General features: G+C 42.2%; 1 protein-coding gene across 2 annotated transcripts in view; it reads left to right on the top strand.

The window, feature by feature from the left end:
• PIG-Q (phosphatidylinositol glycan anchor biosynthesis class Q) overlaps nucleotides 1–11519 on the top strand; it is a 220288-nt gene extending 208769 nt beyond the window's left edge. For both annotated transcript variants that reach the window (XM_080284910.1, XM_080284909.1), the window contains 2 exons: nucleotides 6150–6264; nucleotides 11037–11519. In XM_080284910.1, coding sequence (XP_080141036.1) covers nucleotides 6150–6264; nucleotides 11037–11251 — 330 coding nt within the window. In that variant the 3' untranslated portion in view covers nucleotides 11252–11519. The remainder of the gene's footprint in view (nucleotides 1–6149; nucleotides 6265–11036) is intronic.
• Nucleotides 11520–19715: the final 8196 nt, after the last annotated feature.

The following is a 19715-nucleotide window of genomic DNA, read 5'->3' as shown; positions in this document are numbered from 1 at the left end:
ATCCAAACTGACTATCAGCCAAAATATTCATCTCCTCCAGATATTTTATCCATCTATCTTTCAGAATTCTTTCACACAATTTTGTGACCATGCTGGTTAGGGACACTGGTCTATACTTCAGGGGTTCTTCCTTGTTTCCTCCCTTATAAATTGGTAACACATTTGCCCTCTTCCACTCTTGAGGCACTTTCCCCTCTTCCAGAGAACACACAATTGAACTGTGAATCTTATCCGCCAGTTGTTCTCTGCATTCCTTCAGTACCCAATTAGAGATTCCATCTGGTCCTGGGTCTTTCTTACATCTTGAGTTTCTAGTAATTTATACACTTCCTGTACTTCCACTTTTATGTCTTTTATCACTACATTTCTAGTCACATCCTCCCCTTCCACAAACTCCTTTTCATTAGTGAAAACTGACTGGAAACGTTTGTTCATTATTTCTGCTTGCATTGCTGCATCCTTATAGACCTTATAGACCTCTCCTTCACTTTCAGTTTGGTGATTCCTTCCTTTTGTTTCAGTTTGCCATTAACAAATCTATAAAACCGTTTGGGTTCATCCTTACATTTGTCTATTATACCTTTTTCAAAATTCCCTTCTTCTCTGCATATTCTTGTGTATTCATTTCTAGTTCTTTTATATTCTTCCTTTGTTCAGTTGTTACCTTTTTTTTCCAATTGTTCCACGCCGTGTCTTTTTTTTGCTATCATACACCTTCTATTAAACCACTCATTTTTCCTGTTTTCTTTCCTCTTTACTCTTGGCACAAATATTTCCACTCCCGAATTATAGAGGTCTAGAAGAATATCCCACTTCCTCTGTATCTCTCTTGTTTCTCTGAATTTTCTCCAATCTGCATTTTCAAAAAATTTTCTCAATCCTGTAAAGTTTGCTTTCCCGAAGTTGTACCTTCCCTGCCTATAAAGCTCGTCTCTTGGCTCCACGTTCCCTGTTATCATCTGGAACTCAATGACCACAGGATCACTTTTTCCAATAGGGCACAGATATTTCAAGGATTCTATTACATCAGGTTCTTTGGTAACCAATAAGTCTAGTCTTGCCGGTGTGCCCTCACCTCGAAACCGTGTCTCTTCTTTGACCCATTGCGTCATCACATTATTCATTGTTATATTTACTAATATAATGCCCCATGAATCCTTGCCTCCTCCTGAGTCCCATTCCTCCCAGTTCACCTCTTTACAATTGAAGTCACCCATTAAAATTATATTGTTGCTTTTCTCAGTCATTTTCTGTAAATAACTTGCCATGTCTGACAGCATTTCCTTGTAGTCATCATCACTCCATGCTCTTGTCTTAGGGGGAACATACACTACTGCCATATCTCTTTTGTTGTTCTCTCCAGTAACTAATTTCATATTTATCACTTCGGCCCTGCCTTCTCCCATTTCCACAGTATCTACATTTATGTTGTTCTTCACTGCTATCATCGCTCCTCCTCCCATTTTTTCTTTTTTGTCTCTTCTCCACAGTTTGTATTTACCATCTCCCATTTGAACATCAGTATCTTCTCTTAACTTGGTCTCTACAAAGCACATAACATCAGGTTCATGTATCCTCAAAAAATCGTTGATTTCTAGCTTCGCCAATATTAAACCATCAACATTAGTATATGCTACCTTCCAGTTATTTTTGATGTTTTCTGTACCCTCTTTTCTCCTTCTCTCCGCCGGTACCACTTCCTTAATTTCTGGTCTATGACTCTTCAATAAAACACTGTCTTCTCTTCCTCCGTTCTCTGTTCTTTTTTTACCTTTGCTTCCTTTACGAAGTCCTTTATTTTAGCTCTTTCTTCCTCATTTGCATCTCTCCTTATCCAAACATTTTTTAACCCTTCCTTGTCCGATAATTTCCATGTTCTACTGATAATTTCGTTAACTGTTGCCTGGGACTTGAACTTTACCTTCAATGGCCTTGCCCCTCCTTCCTCGTACTTTCCTAACCTAAACACCTCTTCAGTCTCTTCTTGAGCTTCGTTGTTTTCCTCCATGACTATTGATATTACATCTTTAACCTTACTCAGTGCTTCTCTTTCTTTTTCTGATCTTATTGTCATACGTTTTTCCTTAACTCCTGATATTATAATACATTTTTTTCTTATCTGCTACATCCCTAACTAAAGATTCTCTACTTCTTAGCACCCTAACCACTTCCCTCTCCACCTTTTCCTTGCTTTGTTGTTCTATAATCTCTCTCAAATTTACATCTCCCTCTTCCTGAATTTTCTTCCACCCCTTATGTTGCTCCTTGATTTCTTTAATGTGCTCGTCCTGTATTCTTGATTTGGATTCATACTCATCTAGTTTGTGTGTGTGTGTGTGTGGTGTGCGGCGCTGGTGGAGGCATATTGGCGCGGTGGTGAGCTGTGCCAGCCTGCCTCAAACAGCCGTTTTCTCAGTCGCCTAAGCACCTGAATCAGGCACCCGCTCCTGAGCCTTGGACGCCAGCACCCGATAACTGAGATTGGTTTTCTCAGTCAATGAATTTCTCGGGTGCGAGCCCCCGAGCCTCGGAACCTAGCGCCTGAGTGACCAGCACTGAGCTGGCAATACTGACCAGGCCTGCCTGTGGTAGTTAGCAGTACTTTACTACCAAATAGTGATCAGTCATATTTAATATTGCATAAATATAGGTATATTATATTTTGGGTAGATTTTTGTGTGGCCAAAATCATTTTAAAAGTGTGTTTTAAATGATTGGTCAGCAAGAGGAGTCAAGGTCACTCACTTACGGAACATTTACCCACTTTACCAGTGGTTTAAGGCATCTTAATTAAGGCAGAAAACATGATTTGGTATTGTTTTAAGCATATATCTGAATGTACAATTGGTACATATTACTTTTTCCAACCGCCTGCAGTGGTGACTTGCAGCCAAGGCAGATGATGGAGCTGGTTTGTTGACGATAGCTAGTATTATTGTGGCTGCACCATAGTCTTGTAAAACATTTGAGAGTACAAATTTTTAACAATACTCTGCACCAGAACATCGAAATACTATATACTGACGTTACCCAGTACATAGCAGACGTATTTTCATATATAATTTTTAAAAATAAACATAAATTTTACAGCAGCCTGCCCAGCTCGGACGGTGTACCCTGCCCGATTAACAGTCGGGTGCTTCCACCTGATTGTTCCAATAATGGCCGTGTCACAGGCCTTGGAAACGCCACTGAGAAAACCAAATCGTTCTTGGGAGCTAGCAGACGACCTCGGGTGTGCAGTCCGAGGCGACTGAGAAAACGGCGGAAAGTCGTTGCTATAATAACCACACTCACAAGTGTTTTCACGCCACACTTCTGAAAAACCTACATGGAAATGTTTTTTATGGTTGATTGCGGTCTTCTGAAAGTGTCATTATTGTGGAGGGCTAGTATAAGCCTCAGTTGTGCCATTGCATCTCAGCTATGCATACCGATACGGGCAAAAAAATCACCAGAAGTAGCCCCAGTTCCCTACTCACTCTCTCTGACTACACGCACTTCACGGACAATCTGAGGCCATCAGCTTGAGTCAAAGGATTGGTGAGTATTATGACACTTAGTTTTTTATTTCTGGTTAAGTATATAGCTGAGATATTAAGGTTTAAAAACAAAAAGGTGATTTTCTCTGAACTGCCCGGCTAGGAGAAGGGTTGGCTTAAATATATGCTTGACGCCATGGGTTAATGTATCAGTGTTGTGAGGAGTAGATTGAGATGGTTTTGGCATGTCGAGAGAATGGAGTATGACAATTAGGTGCAAGAGGTAACTAGTGTGAACGTCAGTGGTAGCATTGCTAGAGAAACCAAAATGATGTGGGATGAGGTCATAGAGTGTGAACTCTGGGATAAGGGACTGAATAGGAAGGTTGCTAGAGATTGAGTATTATGGAGAGCCACAATTACATGACCAAGGCTGACATATTCATGTTCGAGCCTGTATCGTTTCATTTCATATATAAAGGCTCCAATACGCTTGCATGTGTCAGCCTTGGTCACCTATTGGCGACAATGCATGCTGCTTGATATCTGGCACCCTCACCATTCGGTCGCTTATCTCAGAGGTCACACTCTTTGACCTCATCCGAGATTTTTTTTGGTCTGTCTCCTGAAACCCTACCCCCAGTGTTCACATTTTTCACTTTCTGCACCTAGTTGTCATCCCCGATCCTCTCCATATGCCCAAACCACCCTAGTCTCAGTACTATATAGCATTACAGTCCTAATACATGCCACATACAGTGTCAGGAGAGACCACATCTCCCTGAACTTCTTCCAACCACTCCTCACTCTAGCCACAGAGTGGCCACTCCAACCCCACCTCCAGCACATAACATCTCTCCCAAGTAACAAAACTCTTCCACACACCCAAGAGACTCATCAGCAAGATAATCCTATCACACCTGACAATCTCCACAAACTCTCCCCGACAAACCGCACACATGAAATAAACATTATCTCGCAGTCTACCTCTGATACCACTACATCTCTTATGCACCCACTTGTCACAAACACTACAAGATGGAATTACTCCCCACACCCTTGTATCAAACTGCAGCTGGCCACTCTCCCTCTTTGACAGCACCACCACCAACCCTAGATACCATCACCTTGGTTTTATCTGCATTTACTCTCAGGTGCATGTGCCCCATACCATCTCTCCTCTTCCTAAACCTTTCCTCCGCCTCCCTTTCATTCTCTGCAGTAAACACTAAATCATCGGCATAAAACATCTCCCACGGGAGTCCATTTCTGAAGTTATCTGAGAGGGCTTCAAGCACCATGATAAACATTAAGGGGTTCAAGACTGACCCTTGATGCACGAGGGGCTCAATACTGACCCCTGCTGCACAAGGGGCTCAAGACTGGCCCCTGATGCACAAGGGGCTCAAGACTGGCCCCTGATGCACACCAACATTCACGGAAAACTCATCAGTTAAATCTCCATTCGCTTTCACTTGGGTGCGAACATCCACATACATAACCATAATCATACATAGCCTTTATAAACAAAATGAAACCAAATGAACATATGACATTTAGTACCTCATTTGATGCCTTGTATTTGTGAACCCATGACAGGGCTGCAACAACAGCTCTAGTCATTGTACCAACAAATAGAGGGTTTTATTCTAAAGCCCACCATTATTGGTGATAGATTTACCAGTTTCTAAACATTTCCTATATAAGCAGTTGACCCCCAATTTAACGGACCTCAATGGACTGGATATCAGATTTCACAGACACTGTGAAGGCCATCAGACTTCTGTCGGCTGTAGCAAACACTGTCTTAAATGAATCACAGTTGGTCACAATGCATGTATTTCCTACCCTTTTCACTCCTTTCTGGCCCCAAATTACCCTCTTCCCATCATGATTGCTGAATTGTAATAGCAGACTGTAGTACATTAATACTGTACTATTAATGAAGAAGTGCCATGACAGGGATGTGAAATACTGTAAGCTGCAAAAGGATGAAATTATGGGCCAGGTTAGTGTGAAATGGGTATAGTTTTCATTCTTAGTACTAGGATATGCTGTTGTACTAATTTATTTTATAGACGTGCTTGAAATCTCACCTCGGGGACCATCTGATTTAACAGATTATCAGCTTTATCGTACAGTAGGCTCTTGGTTATCTGTTGTTGCAGTATCCAGTGCTGAAATGGGATGTAACCGGTGGCTCTATGCAATATCCGGCGTTGAGGCGTATCAGCTGGCTCGTAATCGGTAGCCAGTCAGCTCTGTGTTACTGTATTTCTGTACTGTATCATTATTTTTGTTGTATATTATGCTTAGTTTTCATTTTTTACTCATGGGAAAGTTTTTAGGGTACAGAGTTGAGGTGGATAGTAATACAATATCCGGCTTGATGCCGAATGTTGAGCCAATGAGGGGGTACTATGCAATATCTGTGGTTTCACGTTATTCGGGTTGAGGCTTGGCTGAATTACAATGGATACTTGAGAGTTTACTGCATATGGATTCCATTATAGTGAGGGTCGACTGTAGTTAAAAATTCAGTTCATGGAGCTTCAGCATTTGGGCTTTTGGCATTGTTTGGTTGGTAAAGAATGCCAAGAGGATGATCAGATTTGTACTGTAATCCTTTCTCAGCACTGATTGCTATTGTCCTCCTTTTGCTGACAGCTGAGGATTGGATTACACATGACCAGAGGCCTGCTGACTTTCACAATCTGGCTGCTAAACATCAACCCACTCTATTTGCTTCTGCTGAATGTCACCAGCTCTACGAAAGTTAAAGGTAAGAAAGGTTTGCTAAAGTACAGTAAAGTCAGTAGACATACTTTTATAGTACACTGTATTATTGCCAATGTGAGACATGGGATTATTAAAGACTTGGTCTGACCCTTCCAGTTTGAAAAATTTTCCAGAACTGAATAATGCTGTGTAGAAATGGCAATAAGAAAAATGTGTCATTATTATGAAGGAGTACATTACAGATATATTGTTTCAACATTGCCAAATCACAAACAGTTACCAGCTCAGCTCGTGTTAGCTGCTAAGGGTGCAGTATTACAGGTATCCTGTTGTTATGTATTAGCTTGGATTATTTATGGACAGAACGTATATTATTCACCATTAGGACACTGCAACGTGTTAATGTTTTTTAATTCTCATGATATGGCCACCTTTAGTACCAGCTAATGTTAGATGATTGTACTCAGCTAAGAGTGTATCATAGTAGCAGCCTGAGTGTTACTGGTATCATTAACCCTTTCATCAGAATAACAGTGGTATAGTATTCTAATCCAAATGTATATCATTCACCATTAGGAAAGTACAACCTGTTAATGTTTCTTAATTGCCATGATTTGGACACCTTTAGCACCAGCTAATGTTAGATGATTGTATACACCTTAGAGTATATCATAGGAGTCCTAGTGTTACTGGTATCATTAACCCATTCATCAGAATAACTATTGTATTCTAATCTGGTTAGTGCCAAACACTTTCACATTGAAAGTGTCAAAGGTGACTGAGAATATTAATACGAGATCCTTTTAAATAAACAGATTTCATCAACACAATCTATGATAGCTGCAATGTGTAACTATACTTGACTTCCTGTGTTTGTGGGTTACAAGAATGTGCAACTTTTTTATTATGCATTTTGCAACTGCTAATGTATTTCAGGCTTTACAAAACCAAGTGCATTTCTTTAATTGCATCCCTGCTTCTTGTCAGCATAATTGTCAGTGTGCGTAACAGTCAGCTGACATAACCATCAAAGCAACGGCTGTTAAATTGCATTTAGTGATATTTCTTCATTTTTCCGTGTCCAGCAGTTAACATTACACCCTCCCTGTTAATTAGGTTAAGTTAACCAATTAGGTAACATATATATTTTCAGTTTTCAGTTTGGAAACCCAGGCTGAAGTCAGCAGAGAATAGAGTGATTCTTTTAATTTTTCCTTTATTATTTCTGGTATTTTCCCCCATTTTTAGCATGAAATTTGTTGGGACACATGAAACCAAGAGAAAATGATGTTGAAAAAAGTTCCAGGAAGAAGTGAAAGAAACATAATAAAAGCTGGAGGAGCAAGTAATACAGTAGAGCGTCAATATAATGAACACTGGTATGGCAGATGTCAAATTTAACGGATGCCACAAAAGCCACCAAACTTTCATCAACTATAACAAGTGGTGTCCGTTAAATGGGGCGCAATACATGTCTTTCCTACCTTTGTACTCCAACCTGGCCTGAAATTACCCTCTCCCCATTGTGATTGCTGAGTTGTAAGAAAAGATTACAGTACCCTATAGTAATACAGTACAGTCTCCACACAGCATGAGATAGAGTATGCTGAACTTCGTGCTAAAACATTTCATACAGTACATTTATACGTAAAATTGGGGGTTAGGTTCTGAGAACCCTGTATTTTTCTTTAAAAACATACATAAAGATTGGTTATAATCATTGTGTTGTTCTTAGATGCCCGTGGCAGCAGTTTTACATTCGATCTCACCATCTGAACATGTCAGTGCATCCTAACATAGAGTACATATACAATACAGTAAAGCCCCTATTTTAATGACTAATTGGTTCAGTGAAAAGAACCGCGAACCGTGAAACCACCAAAGTTTGGGTATTGAACCTATGGGAAGTAGGCAAATTGGTTCCGGGTCCTATGCCAACTTCCCCTAAAACCCATTTATGCAGTGTAAAATTTACTGATCATACCTAGAAAGAAACTAGTATTAATACAAAGCACATAATGGGTAAGGAAACTCACTTGGAAGGCTGGAGTGAGGTGCTTAATGGAAGGGATGGGGGTGTCATTTCCGAGGCAAGTGATGCGGCTACTGCTCCCCACGGCCTCTGGCACCTCCACCCTCCTCTGCCTCTGCTGCCTCCACCTCTCCACACAGCACATCGATCCTGTGCTGCATCTCTTCTGTCTGCTGCTCCTGCACAAACCCAGAGTACTCCTCATCCACGATCGCTGTTTACATTTTTCTAGCCGCAGACGGAAGGGTTTTCATGTGAAACCCGGTGTTTGGGAATATTTGCAAGCCACTGCTAACCATGAAACTGGCACCGCAAACGAAGATGTCGCTAAACTTGGGGTTTTACTGTAATTGGAGATGGTTGGTTTTGCCACACACTTTCTTCAGCAAAATACAGTTATGTACAGTCAGTGGTTACAAATTTGTGCATACTGTGTCCAACAGTAAGAGGTAGTGGGTCTCCTAACCTAGCCATGAGGTTTTGTTCCCCAGAGCCTCAATAATTTTAACCACCTGGGCTTGCCACTAAGCTTAACCTTGAAAGCCCCCAATACCAACCATGCAGTAACTTGTGATCAATCTGTGAATAATCACCACCCAGCAATATGCTGATTTCGCTGAGAATTTCTTTTAGTACATTTACCAGTAGTCACTATAAAAAAAAATTAAAACTAATTGCACAGTGTGAAACTGTTCTTGACATTATCATTAGTCGTCACTAATAAAGAAAAAATACAATGAAATCATCAGCATGAGTTACTTTATGCAATGTCATTGGTAAGCACGGGTGCAGTACAGTGCAGCCTCATTGTGCAATAGGGTTGCGTCAAGTGATGACCTATCACATAACGAATTATCACATAACGAGGTCGATATAACACAAGTTCAGTGGGGTTGGAGAGGGTGACCACGACCGTAAAGGCTAAAATGATTATCACCTCGCTTAATGTTACACACTATGCTATTTGTTAAGTATTTGCACAGTTATTTGGTGATAGCAATGGTGTTTCAGTGGCCTTTCATGTGCAAAATAAAATGAAAAGCAACAATCACATCTAATGTAAACACTGGATGGGGATCTCGGCTCAGTCAGCTGTGTAGAGACCCAAAAGGGGATGATGGGTACGTAAGGTTGACATGATTCCAAGTCAGGAGTTTCCGTATTTCACGCACAAAAAAGTATCACTTCACTTAATGTTCCACACTGCACTTGCACTGTTATTTGGCAACAATAGAGGTGCTTCAGTGGCCTTTCAGGCAAAAATTAGAACAAAAGGCAATGATCACAGCCAGCGTAAACACTGAGCGGCCATTTTGGCTTGGATGTGTCATCATATCCACACAAGATTCTCAGAGGCAGCCGTTGAAAATATTGTTGTGGCAAAATTGCGATTAATTTTTTAACATACTGGGACAGGGTATAACTTTTTCATTATCGTTGTAGTGATTTATCACTTAACAAGGCATCAGATATTAAGGTCACACTGTATCCTGAATCAACCTAGCAGTATAAATTCATTTTTTTACATATATACTGTATTTCAAAGCTGAACTCGTATAATTATGTTGCTTATTGCATGAACACGTAAACCAATCACATGCTGTACAAGCCACATTTTCTAACCCCAAGGCCATCATCCCATAACAGTAACCCTTTCCATGCTCACTGCACTAAACATGAAAGCTGAATTTGGCTGTTCTGTTGTCATTAGTTTTTATCCCTTTTCAACGAGGATCGTAGCCACACCATTAGCACACCTGACTCATTTGTGGAAACTGTTTTCCCACAGATCAAGATACCTTGTGTGTAGCAGTAAAATGTGCAAGATCAAAATAGTTGTCCCAGTTGAAGGCAGAGGAAAATTCCAGAGAATGTTTATTGTTAGTTCAAATGGTTTATTAAGAAAACTTCTTGTATATGTGGCTGTTTTGAGTAAAGCCAGAGCTAACTGCAGTCTAACCTCATGGCATTCATCTCTGAAGATGCGTGGAGACTTTTCACTGTACTTTTTAGGTAAAAAAGTGCGTCTTATATGTCGCAAAAAACGAATTATTCACCAGTTAAAGAAACACTGGTTTAAACTACATGGCATTCCATACCTGAAGGTCATCAACCTTTTCATCTATTGCATTGTACATCTGGATTAGTTGCCTGGGAAGGGAGAGGGCCAGATTCATTCTGATTGTTGACATTAGTCACTGTATTCTTTTTTGGAAAATGGTGAAGTGGCTAGAAGTACTGTAAAGTATATTAAAGTATTGTAATAAAGATTATTTTTATAGCATGGTGGTTGGTTTGTACTTTAGTAGTAAACAGATAGGAACTTGTTGTGGTTACATGTGTACTGGTGCCGGTGAGAGACACCTTTGCGTGGTGGCACTGACATGGTTGGGTGGTTCCACTGCTTGGTTATGCAAATGTCCCTAAAGTCCCTATTTCCTGAAAGGTGGATGGTGGACTGCAGGTGGGCACATTGAGACCAGTCATTCATATTCAGATGAATATGGGTTACAGCTAATGATGCTACTGTTGCATGTGTACCATTAACCTTATCCAATACTCCACCAAGTAAAAAAGTCCATCTAAGAGTTAAAATATTCTCTCCATCTCAGCTACAGCATAATCATCCTCTAGTACACTTTCATCCAAATGCCATACATTCCTCCTCACTCTCTTCCTCCCACCACACCAGTTCCTCTGGTTTTCTTGACAGTCATAGTGTAATGTTTCTGGTTACTTCTTTGAGGACCATAAATGTTTTACTGTTAACATTTATTTTACAGGAGACATTTATTTTTCAACTGTGGGAGAACTAGTACCAAGCCATGGGTCAAAACATGGTTGCTCATCGCCACTGCTGCTGAAGTTGCACACATGGACAACCCCACTGTGTGAGGTGATAGCCTGTGCTCATCTACAAAACATCTTCCCACCCAGACCTGCCCCTCAGTGGAAGTACATTCTCACTAGCATCATGTTTGGACAGCAATTACTCTGAATGCAATGGAATTTCATGTCTGTTTAGTTTTATTACTGAATATCTGATCATGAAGTTCATCCAGGGGAACTGTAGGACACTCATTTGCTTCTTGTCACAGCCCATTTTCACGTTTCCAAACCTCCCTTCTTCTACTAATACATCTCACCTTTTCAACCCATTTTTTCCTATTATTGTACAAAATTGTACCTAAGTATGATGAAATACCTATCTTATACTTGGTCATATGCAAATGTAAATAAAAACTTTATTTGAGAGATGTACAGTATTTAGCAGTCATTTTATAATTCTTTTATTTTTCCTTCACACCACCACATCTCTAGATGTTGACAAGGAGCCTACATGTGGTGGCACTGTGTACCCTGGGTGAAGGTAGGTGGCACTGTGTACCCTGGGTGAAGGTAAGCATCTCCAATAACCAACTTAAAGCCAAGCCTCCTCATATGTCCCTGCATCTCAATGTGATGAAGGATTTTGGTCTGGCCCTGGTGCAGTGTTGGCCACCACAAGGGAGCACCGGTTCCTTGCATGGTGTATGTACTGTACCTGTGGGATGACCCCATGAAGGTGGCTGCCTGCCAGTGGTCAATGAGTCTGCTTAGCAAGATAGACTTGGAGTAAGCAGTGAACAACAACAACAACAACCACACCCTTCATTTATAATTTCTTTGCCTGCATACCTTGATTTACAGATGAAACTGGTTGTACAACTTAAAGTCTGGTCACTCTTAACCCTGAAACCTGTGGGACAACTTACTCGTTTTACTCAGACCAATGCCAGACAATCTTTTAGCCACTTGGAAAACCATCCAAGGTGTGACAGTTAAGGAACGCGTTGATCAAACCTTTAAATCTCCGAGGACACTGTATCTGTTTTATTCTGGCAAGTTTCATATCATTTGACTTGCTTTGGTAGTAAAAGTCCCATTATTCGGCATCTATGGGACCGGGACGATGCCAAGAAATTGGATTTGCCGAATTATCAAAAACCTACCCACTCAGTACCTTAAATATATTGGTGAACACTGTCCACACACACCACAAAGCCAGCCAGGAGACAGGACGTGTGTGCTAGGCAATCCCCAGGTCCTGTCCTCCCCCCTTACTGTTTTTTAACCAGCTCATACCCCACTGACCGGGCTAATGTATGGCCCGGCCTGCACTATAGGTGCAGGGAATCTTTGAACGAACAAACGCACTGTCATCACCACTTTTGGTATTACAGCTGTGTTTGGAGAGAGTACTGTATACTGTACAATAGTGCAATCAGTGTCACAAATAACTTCGTATATTCTTGTAGTGATGTTTTGTAAGTCAGTTATACATTATATTAGACTTGTGGACGAGCGGTTGTTATACGTGAGTAGCTTGTAAGTAGATAATCTTCATTCCCATTTGTCATGCAATGACAGGAGAGGAAAAGAATAGTATGGGACTATTTTTATTTGTCTTGGAAATATTAACAAAGTCTCTCACACACGAGTGAAGTATAAGTACAGACTCGCAAGCTACCTCCCTTTCTCTCTCTCTCGCCCATGTTGCTAGGCTCGTTCTCCCTACTACCTGCCGGTTCTATGGCCTGTCTCCTTCTGAGCTCAGCTTCCTAAATTCTGGTGTAGCAGGGGTCATGTCACGTGTGTTACACTGTGGTTGGAAAGTTCTAGAAACCTGTGTGTGAGTATGTGTGTATGTCACTAGGCTTTGTTCGTAGGCTATCTCGCTGACACACTACCTACATCATCCCCTGACTTGCTACTTCCTGTGTATTGTCAACATTTCCTCAGTTAACTTGCAAGATCATTTCCCTTTCCCAGGCTTGCCTGGAGCTCCGTCCATCCATCTATTTATCTATCTGTCTGTTATGATTTGTAATTATAATATGGACTCATAACATCAGTACAGTACTATACCTGAATCTGAAATATATATATAAATTAGTCCTTCTTTCCTTCCATTCTCATCTGTCTTTCCTTGTCCTTCTGCCTACGGGTGACTTTACTCTCCCTCTTCTGTCTTTCTTTCCTTCATTCTTTCCACTTCCTTCGGCCTGTGGGTGACTTTACACTGAGTAGCAAGCCAAATGGTTTCCTGTGCACCAGGAAACCATTTACTATGCTGGGTGGTAACCATATAACCAAATTTTGGTACCTGGTGGTTTAGTGGGTAATTATTGCGCTCCAATCGGCTTGAGCCAGTGAAGGTTTATATCCAAGGGGTGGTTGGGGTTGATTGCTCATGTAATGCCACTCAGGGATGTGAGGCTGGTCACTCTCATCTTAAATGTCGGGACCAACTGCCTAGCCCCGGGCTCATACGCTCCTCATGGGGCAATGTAGGATTGGATGATGGATGGATGGATGTGAACATATACAAGTGTAATGACACAGTAGACCTACAAGTCAGATAACACTTCCTGGATGGCCGAAATGATACGGAATATTACCTACCAGCTCAGTACATCACTTGTATTGGTGAACTCATCACTACTTATATTATTACAAATATGTTTGGAGTGAGTACTGTATACAGTACTTTTTCCAAACACAAAATAAAATAGTCGGAAAATTGCATAAAATAAAGTGAAGGAATATGAATTGGTAAGGTCTTTCTGATGAAAGTTAAACGTACATTTAACGCTCATTCTTTTGTTCGTTTTTGTGTTTACATGTGAAAGAGAAAGTATTGATGCAAACAGTAATGTATTCCATTAACCCCTAAATCGTGGGGTTGTTTTTGCTTGACTTGCGTGTCTCGTGGGCATATTCGTGCTCCAACAGAATCTTTAAAAATATTTGCCAAAAATCAGTTATTAGTCCTAGAATATTAAAATTACATACGCATATGGCACATACCTTCAGCTTTCTCCTGGGATGTTTGTTGAGCCTTCGTCGAGTACCGTAGGACTTGTGGAGACCTCTGAAGTTGGGTGATAAAGTCTCCACTTTACACTTCCCGACAACCCGTAATATGATTACCACAGCCTGATATTATCACTAAAAACACTATTCTATGATTCTCAAATAGTTTGGAATCCATACTCCAAAAAAAAAAACACTGAGACAGCAATGAAAATTACGACCGCATATGACCTTCCCACTGGCGCTGGTTCGCCGCTGGTGTTCTGTCATTTATTATTCATAAAAACACTCACACTTTATATTTCTATTACTATATAACATATATATCTACAGTCTTTATCCATAAGTTTCCTTCAGTAATAGTAGTTTATTGTCACTGTAGGCATTCAATTTCTCTTTCAGTAAAATACATAGCATTCACTTTCTCCTCATGTATACTAGCGTTGAGAGTGAATCTGTCACTTTCTCTTCCACTTTCGTAACTCATAGTGTTCATACATGCTTGAGTGAAACTTTCACTTTCATTACTCCTAGTATATATACTCGTATTCTTATAGTACTACTCATTTACATTTCTATTTACATTCTCTATTTTATTTACATTATTTACATTTCTATTTTATTTACACTGTGTTATGCACTGTCACTTGCAGCAACTTATAAAACTATTTTCCACGGTTCACTTATATTTACATTCATTGCTTTCTCTTGCTGTTTACACATTATTTAGACTTCCACTTGCACTGTTTTACTCACCAGAAAGAACGTAGTCACTGTCTATCATTTTCATTGACAAATTAGCCAGTTGACGTTCCATCAGTCACTTAGCCCTTTACACCTTTCCACACGAGGTTTAGTAGGGGGTAGAGGTCACAGGGCCCTTAGCATGGGGCTAAAAAGATTCAGAATTGGACAGGCGCGAATCTGACATGGTTTCATCTTGAAAGACGACAGTAAACTGAATACAGTGTGGTGGCCTAGCCGCCTAGGGGCAGTGCTATGCTGCCAATGTCAGCATGGTGACAGCTGCTAATATATACGCTATGAAATGATTGGCAGGAAATCTAGACAATACATAATAAATTAGGTAGTTCCAGGTGAATGTAAATATCACTTAGGCTTCTTTCTTTCTTTCTTATATTTTTATTACGAGAATAGCTTATACGGCATATTTCAAGGGGAAATAAACAGCGAAAATTAGTGAACGAGTGCATGTGAGGTGTTGTCAGGTGATATTTAGCCAATTCCAGGTGTATGGCACTATCACTTACCTTATTTCTTTTTTGTATATATTATTTTGTATAAGAATAGGGTATAGGGCTTATTTCAATGGATGAAAGCAGTGGAAAATTCCAGGGAAGATCCAGGGAAGATTTACTTAGCGTAGCACAGCCGGTCAGGCGAGAGGAGAGGGTAATGGAGGGGAGTCAAGAATGGGGAGAAATGGCTAAATTGTCAACAATGGATGGGAGTACAGATGACATTAGGAGTGCTGACTAGTGTTGGACATTGGCAGTACTGATAGATGATACAAGCCACCACTTGAAAGCCCGGGCGAATTCAAAATAACACAGAATCACAAAAGTGACGCCCCGTGGTATGAGCCCTTGCTCCCAAGCATCACGAAAGTGACGCCCCCGGTATGATCCCTTGCTCCCAAGCATCACGAAAGTGACGCCCCGAGGTTAAGGGATTAATAACCTTCGGCATTGAACAACCCTTTACAGTACCGATGTCAGTGATGTCGAGTTAGTGTGTGCTATGAAAATTCTGTGAACAATTATGGGAATGGAACAAAGGTCACTGGTATGGTTACACGACTCTACCCTATGATTCGAAGCAGTCAGGTGGTCGGTTAATCTCAGATGTTTTAGCCCATTTGGTAAATGCACCGTAACTTTGTAATTTCTCCTGTGAATCATAGCGAATCATAGCATGGGTTTAGGAAGCTAGATAACACATTGGTGGGTGTACCAGACGATTATCCTCACATCTTTAAGAAAATGGAAGAAATTCAGTCTCTCTCTGAGTATGTAGAATAAGTTTCTTCCATTCTTCTGAAGTCAATTTATTTTTCTTAAAGATGTGAAGATAATCGTCTGGCTCACCTAGCAATGTGTTAATTAGCTTCCTAAACCTATGCTATGAGTCACGGAAAAATTGATAAAGTTACGGTGCATTTACCAAATGGGCGAAAACATCTGAGATTAACCGACCGCCTGACTGCTTGGAATCGTAGCGTAGAGTCGTGTAAACATACCAGTGATCTTCGTTCCCTCCCCATAATTGTTCAGTTTTCTTTATAGCTCACACTAACTTGACATCACTGACATCGGTACTGTAAAGGGTTGTTCAATGCCGGAGGTTATTAAGGGGTTAATGGGATATATTACTGTTTGCATCAATACTCTCTCTTTCACATTAAACACAAAAACGAACAAAAGAATGAGGGCTAAATGCACGTTTAACTTTCATTGCAGAGACCTTAGCAGTTCATATTCCTCCAGTTTACTGTATTTTTAAGCATTTTTCTGACTTTAGGTTAGCTTAGGTTTGATTAAATTATTAGGTACAGTTAAACTCGGTTAGGTTAGGTTTAGTTAAACAGGATAGTCCCTTCCACCCTTATGCTGAGGAATAAAAACACGAGCTGTCACAGCCGTACAGCTAAAAACAATGGGGAAACTGATTTAACAAGCAACATTTATTTATGGATAGTGCATTACAGTATCAATGGTTCATGGGCTATGCAATTACTGGTAAATGTCATTTTCAGGAAGGCGTCAAGAATGAAAGAATTTCAAGAATTACCGAGGAGGCTTGGAACGTAACCCTCGCTAATTTGGTGGGGGTGGTTACTGTACTGTATGATACCGTGCAATAGTGTAATCAATACAGTACTATACCTGAATCAGAAAAAAAATAAAAATTAGTGAACATACAGAAGTGTAATGAAACATTAGGCCTACAAGTCACAGGTTTCACTTCTGCCGAGATGATGCCGGACATCTGCCAAACAAAGATTTTCATAAATGGGACTATTTTTCAAAACTGCTGAAATGTCAGATCTACCGAATAATCAGCTGTCGAATAATAGGACTTTTACTGTACTAGGAAAACTACTGAGATCTGAAGACTATTATTCTTAGTAGTATTCACAGCTCAGCTATGAAGACCTTGGTTTATTTTAATCCTGTAGAATGGTGATTTAAAAGGAATTTGGATGTGTTATGCGAGGTGTTTTTAGTCCGACCTCTCGTCCTAAAAACGCCCACGACTGAGCGGAGTCCTATTTCCGGACCAGAAATACAGCACCAACAGAGGAACAGGGCATAAAAACTTGGCAGTACACCTTAACACATCTATTGCATTAGTTTAATACACCTTACAATATAAGAACAGAGAGACACTGGATATGGCATGAACAGGAAGACAGAGCAGGTTTGCTAACACACAGTGTACACAATACACACAAGAATGTCAAGGGCAGAATTCATATATATATATATATATATATACTGTATAGGTGTTGGTAATTACTTGAACATGGCATCGGTATTATAAACAGTGAATAATTGTCATTTAGTGTTCTGGCCCGGATGCACATTATATGATCGGAACAAAGGGTCAGGTTGGCTTATATTTGCTTACACTTGTTATAGCACACTGCACGTCACCAGGAACTGTCACTTAGCCGCGGCGACACTGTTATACTGGTTTTCTCGTTCTTTTGCCACAGTTGGAGTTTCTTTACATCCAGTCACTTTACTATATATGTTCACTGACCCTTGTTTGCTGCCATGGTATTCACTGAGATAGTGCGTTACTTTATATTATTTCCCTCACTGTTTCACTGTCACTTTTATCACTGTCTCTGGGGCTTACACTTATGCATGAAAGGCGAGATGCGTTGAAGTCGCCACTAAAGCCCGGGTCCCTGGGCTAACAGAGGTGGTGCCCGGGTGTGGGAGGGGGCCCTCTCAGGGAACCCTCTTGCAGAAGGCAGTGGACCACCCGCAGGGGTGTCATCGCCCGGGCCTGCTTCGTCAGGGGGGTGCAGGGAGGCCCTTCCGTCTGGGGGCCTCAGCCTGATAGGTGGCCCTCGTGTTGGGGCCTTGTCGGTGGGGTGCAGGGAGGCCCTCCAGTCTGGGGGCCTCGACCTGATAGGTGGCCCTCGGGGCTTGGGCCAAATAACTCCAGGAGCTGGGCCTGCCGCCTCTTACTCTTGGCCGAGGGCTGTGGGGGAGTGGGGCCCGGACGGCCCTGCTCTGGGGCCTGCTGATTGGCCCTGGAGGTCCGGATGCTGCGGTTGCCTGTAGGGCGGGGCGCCGTCAGGAGTGAGCTGCGGCACCTCTTCCGTGGGGCGTCCGTCAGGGGCCAGGGTCATCCAGGGGTCGGCTGCAGGACTGGGACAGGACCACACCACCACTCTAGGAATGGCAGCACCTCCGGGGAACCACACCTGGAGGGAGAGAGCGAAAAGGGCATCCCGCACAGCCAAGAGGTAGTGGGCTGGCCGCGCAAAGGACCTTCCCCTCCGGGAGAACTCTAGGAATTGCAGATGAAGGGCGTACGATGGCCGCTCCTTCCCCCACATGGACGATGGCCGTGTTGGCGGTTCTGCAGCTCCTAAGGGCAGTAGCTGAAGGGCGTACAGTGGCCGCTCCTTCCCCCACGCGTACGATGGCCATTGTGGCGGTGCTGCTCCCGAAGGAGTAAGAGGCAGATGAGGGGCGTACGATGGCCGCTCCCTCCCCAGTACGTACGATGGCTGTTACCGTGGCTCTGCCTGCCCCACGGGAAGTAACTGAAGGATGTACAGTGGCCGCTCCTTCCCCCACACGTATGATGGCCGTTGTGGTGGTGTTACTCCCATAGGAGGAGAAAGTGGATGAGGGGCGTACGATGGCCGCTCCCTCCCTGACACGTACGATGGCCGTGTTTGCGGTTCCACTTCTCTTTCCTTTGCCTGTCGGTGTGCGCTCAATAGCTACTCCACCGAGGCTGTCTCCAGATGGGTCTGTAACTGAAGGGTGTACGATGGCCGCTCCTTCCCCCACACATATGATGGCCATTGTGGCAGTGTTACAGGGGGAAACAACTGAGGGGCGTACGATGGCCGTATCCGCTGTGTTGTTTGGGACTGTTTCTGGAGCAGTCCCACCCCGAACCTGGTGAAGGCTGCCCTGCTCGCAGGGTCGTCTCTTCTTCCTGTGTGGTCGTTGTTGGGTCGGTTCCGTGGAAGAGGGACTCAAGGTGGGGGCGCCCCGGCGCCCTTCTTGCTCTGGGTCAGTCTTACCCTGCCCTGGCCTGCCGTGGTGTCCTCCTGGAGTGGTGGTGGGGCTGGGAGTCGGCAGTGGGGTGGGGGATGGCGGGGTGGTTGATCCGTCGGCGGCGGAGGTGTGTATTTTAGGATGGATGGATGGATGGAATCTTAATGATTCATTTAAAGTGACACCACAATTATGGACCTATTATTAATTTGAAACTCATCTTTCCAATTTTATGCGAGTCACTTGAGGTGCTTGGTATAAACAATACAATGAGTTATTTTTTCCTGCTACTAGCTATCATCAGACACCTACTAGGGCATGTGGCTAGCTTTC

This window comes from Coenobita brevimanus, chromosome 103, assembly GCF_032717465.1.
Source record: "Coenobita brevimanus isolate Jiangsu-jjx chromosome 103, ASM3271746v2, whole genome shotgun sequence".
NCBI classification, from domain to species: domain Eukaryota; kingdom Metazoa; phylum Arthropoda; class Malacostraca; order Decapoda; family Coenobitidae; genus Coenobita; species Coenobita brevimanus.
The sequence above is the reverse complement of the archived record's forward strand: the minus strand, read 5'-3'. Positions and strand labels throughout refer to the sequence as shown.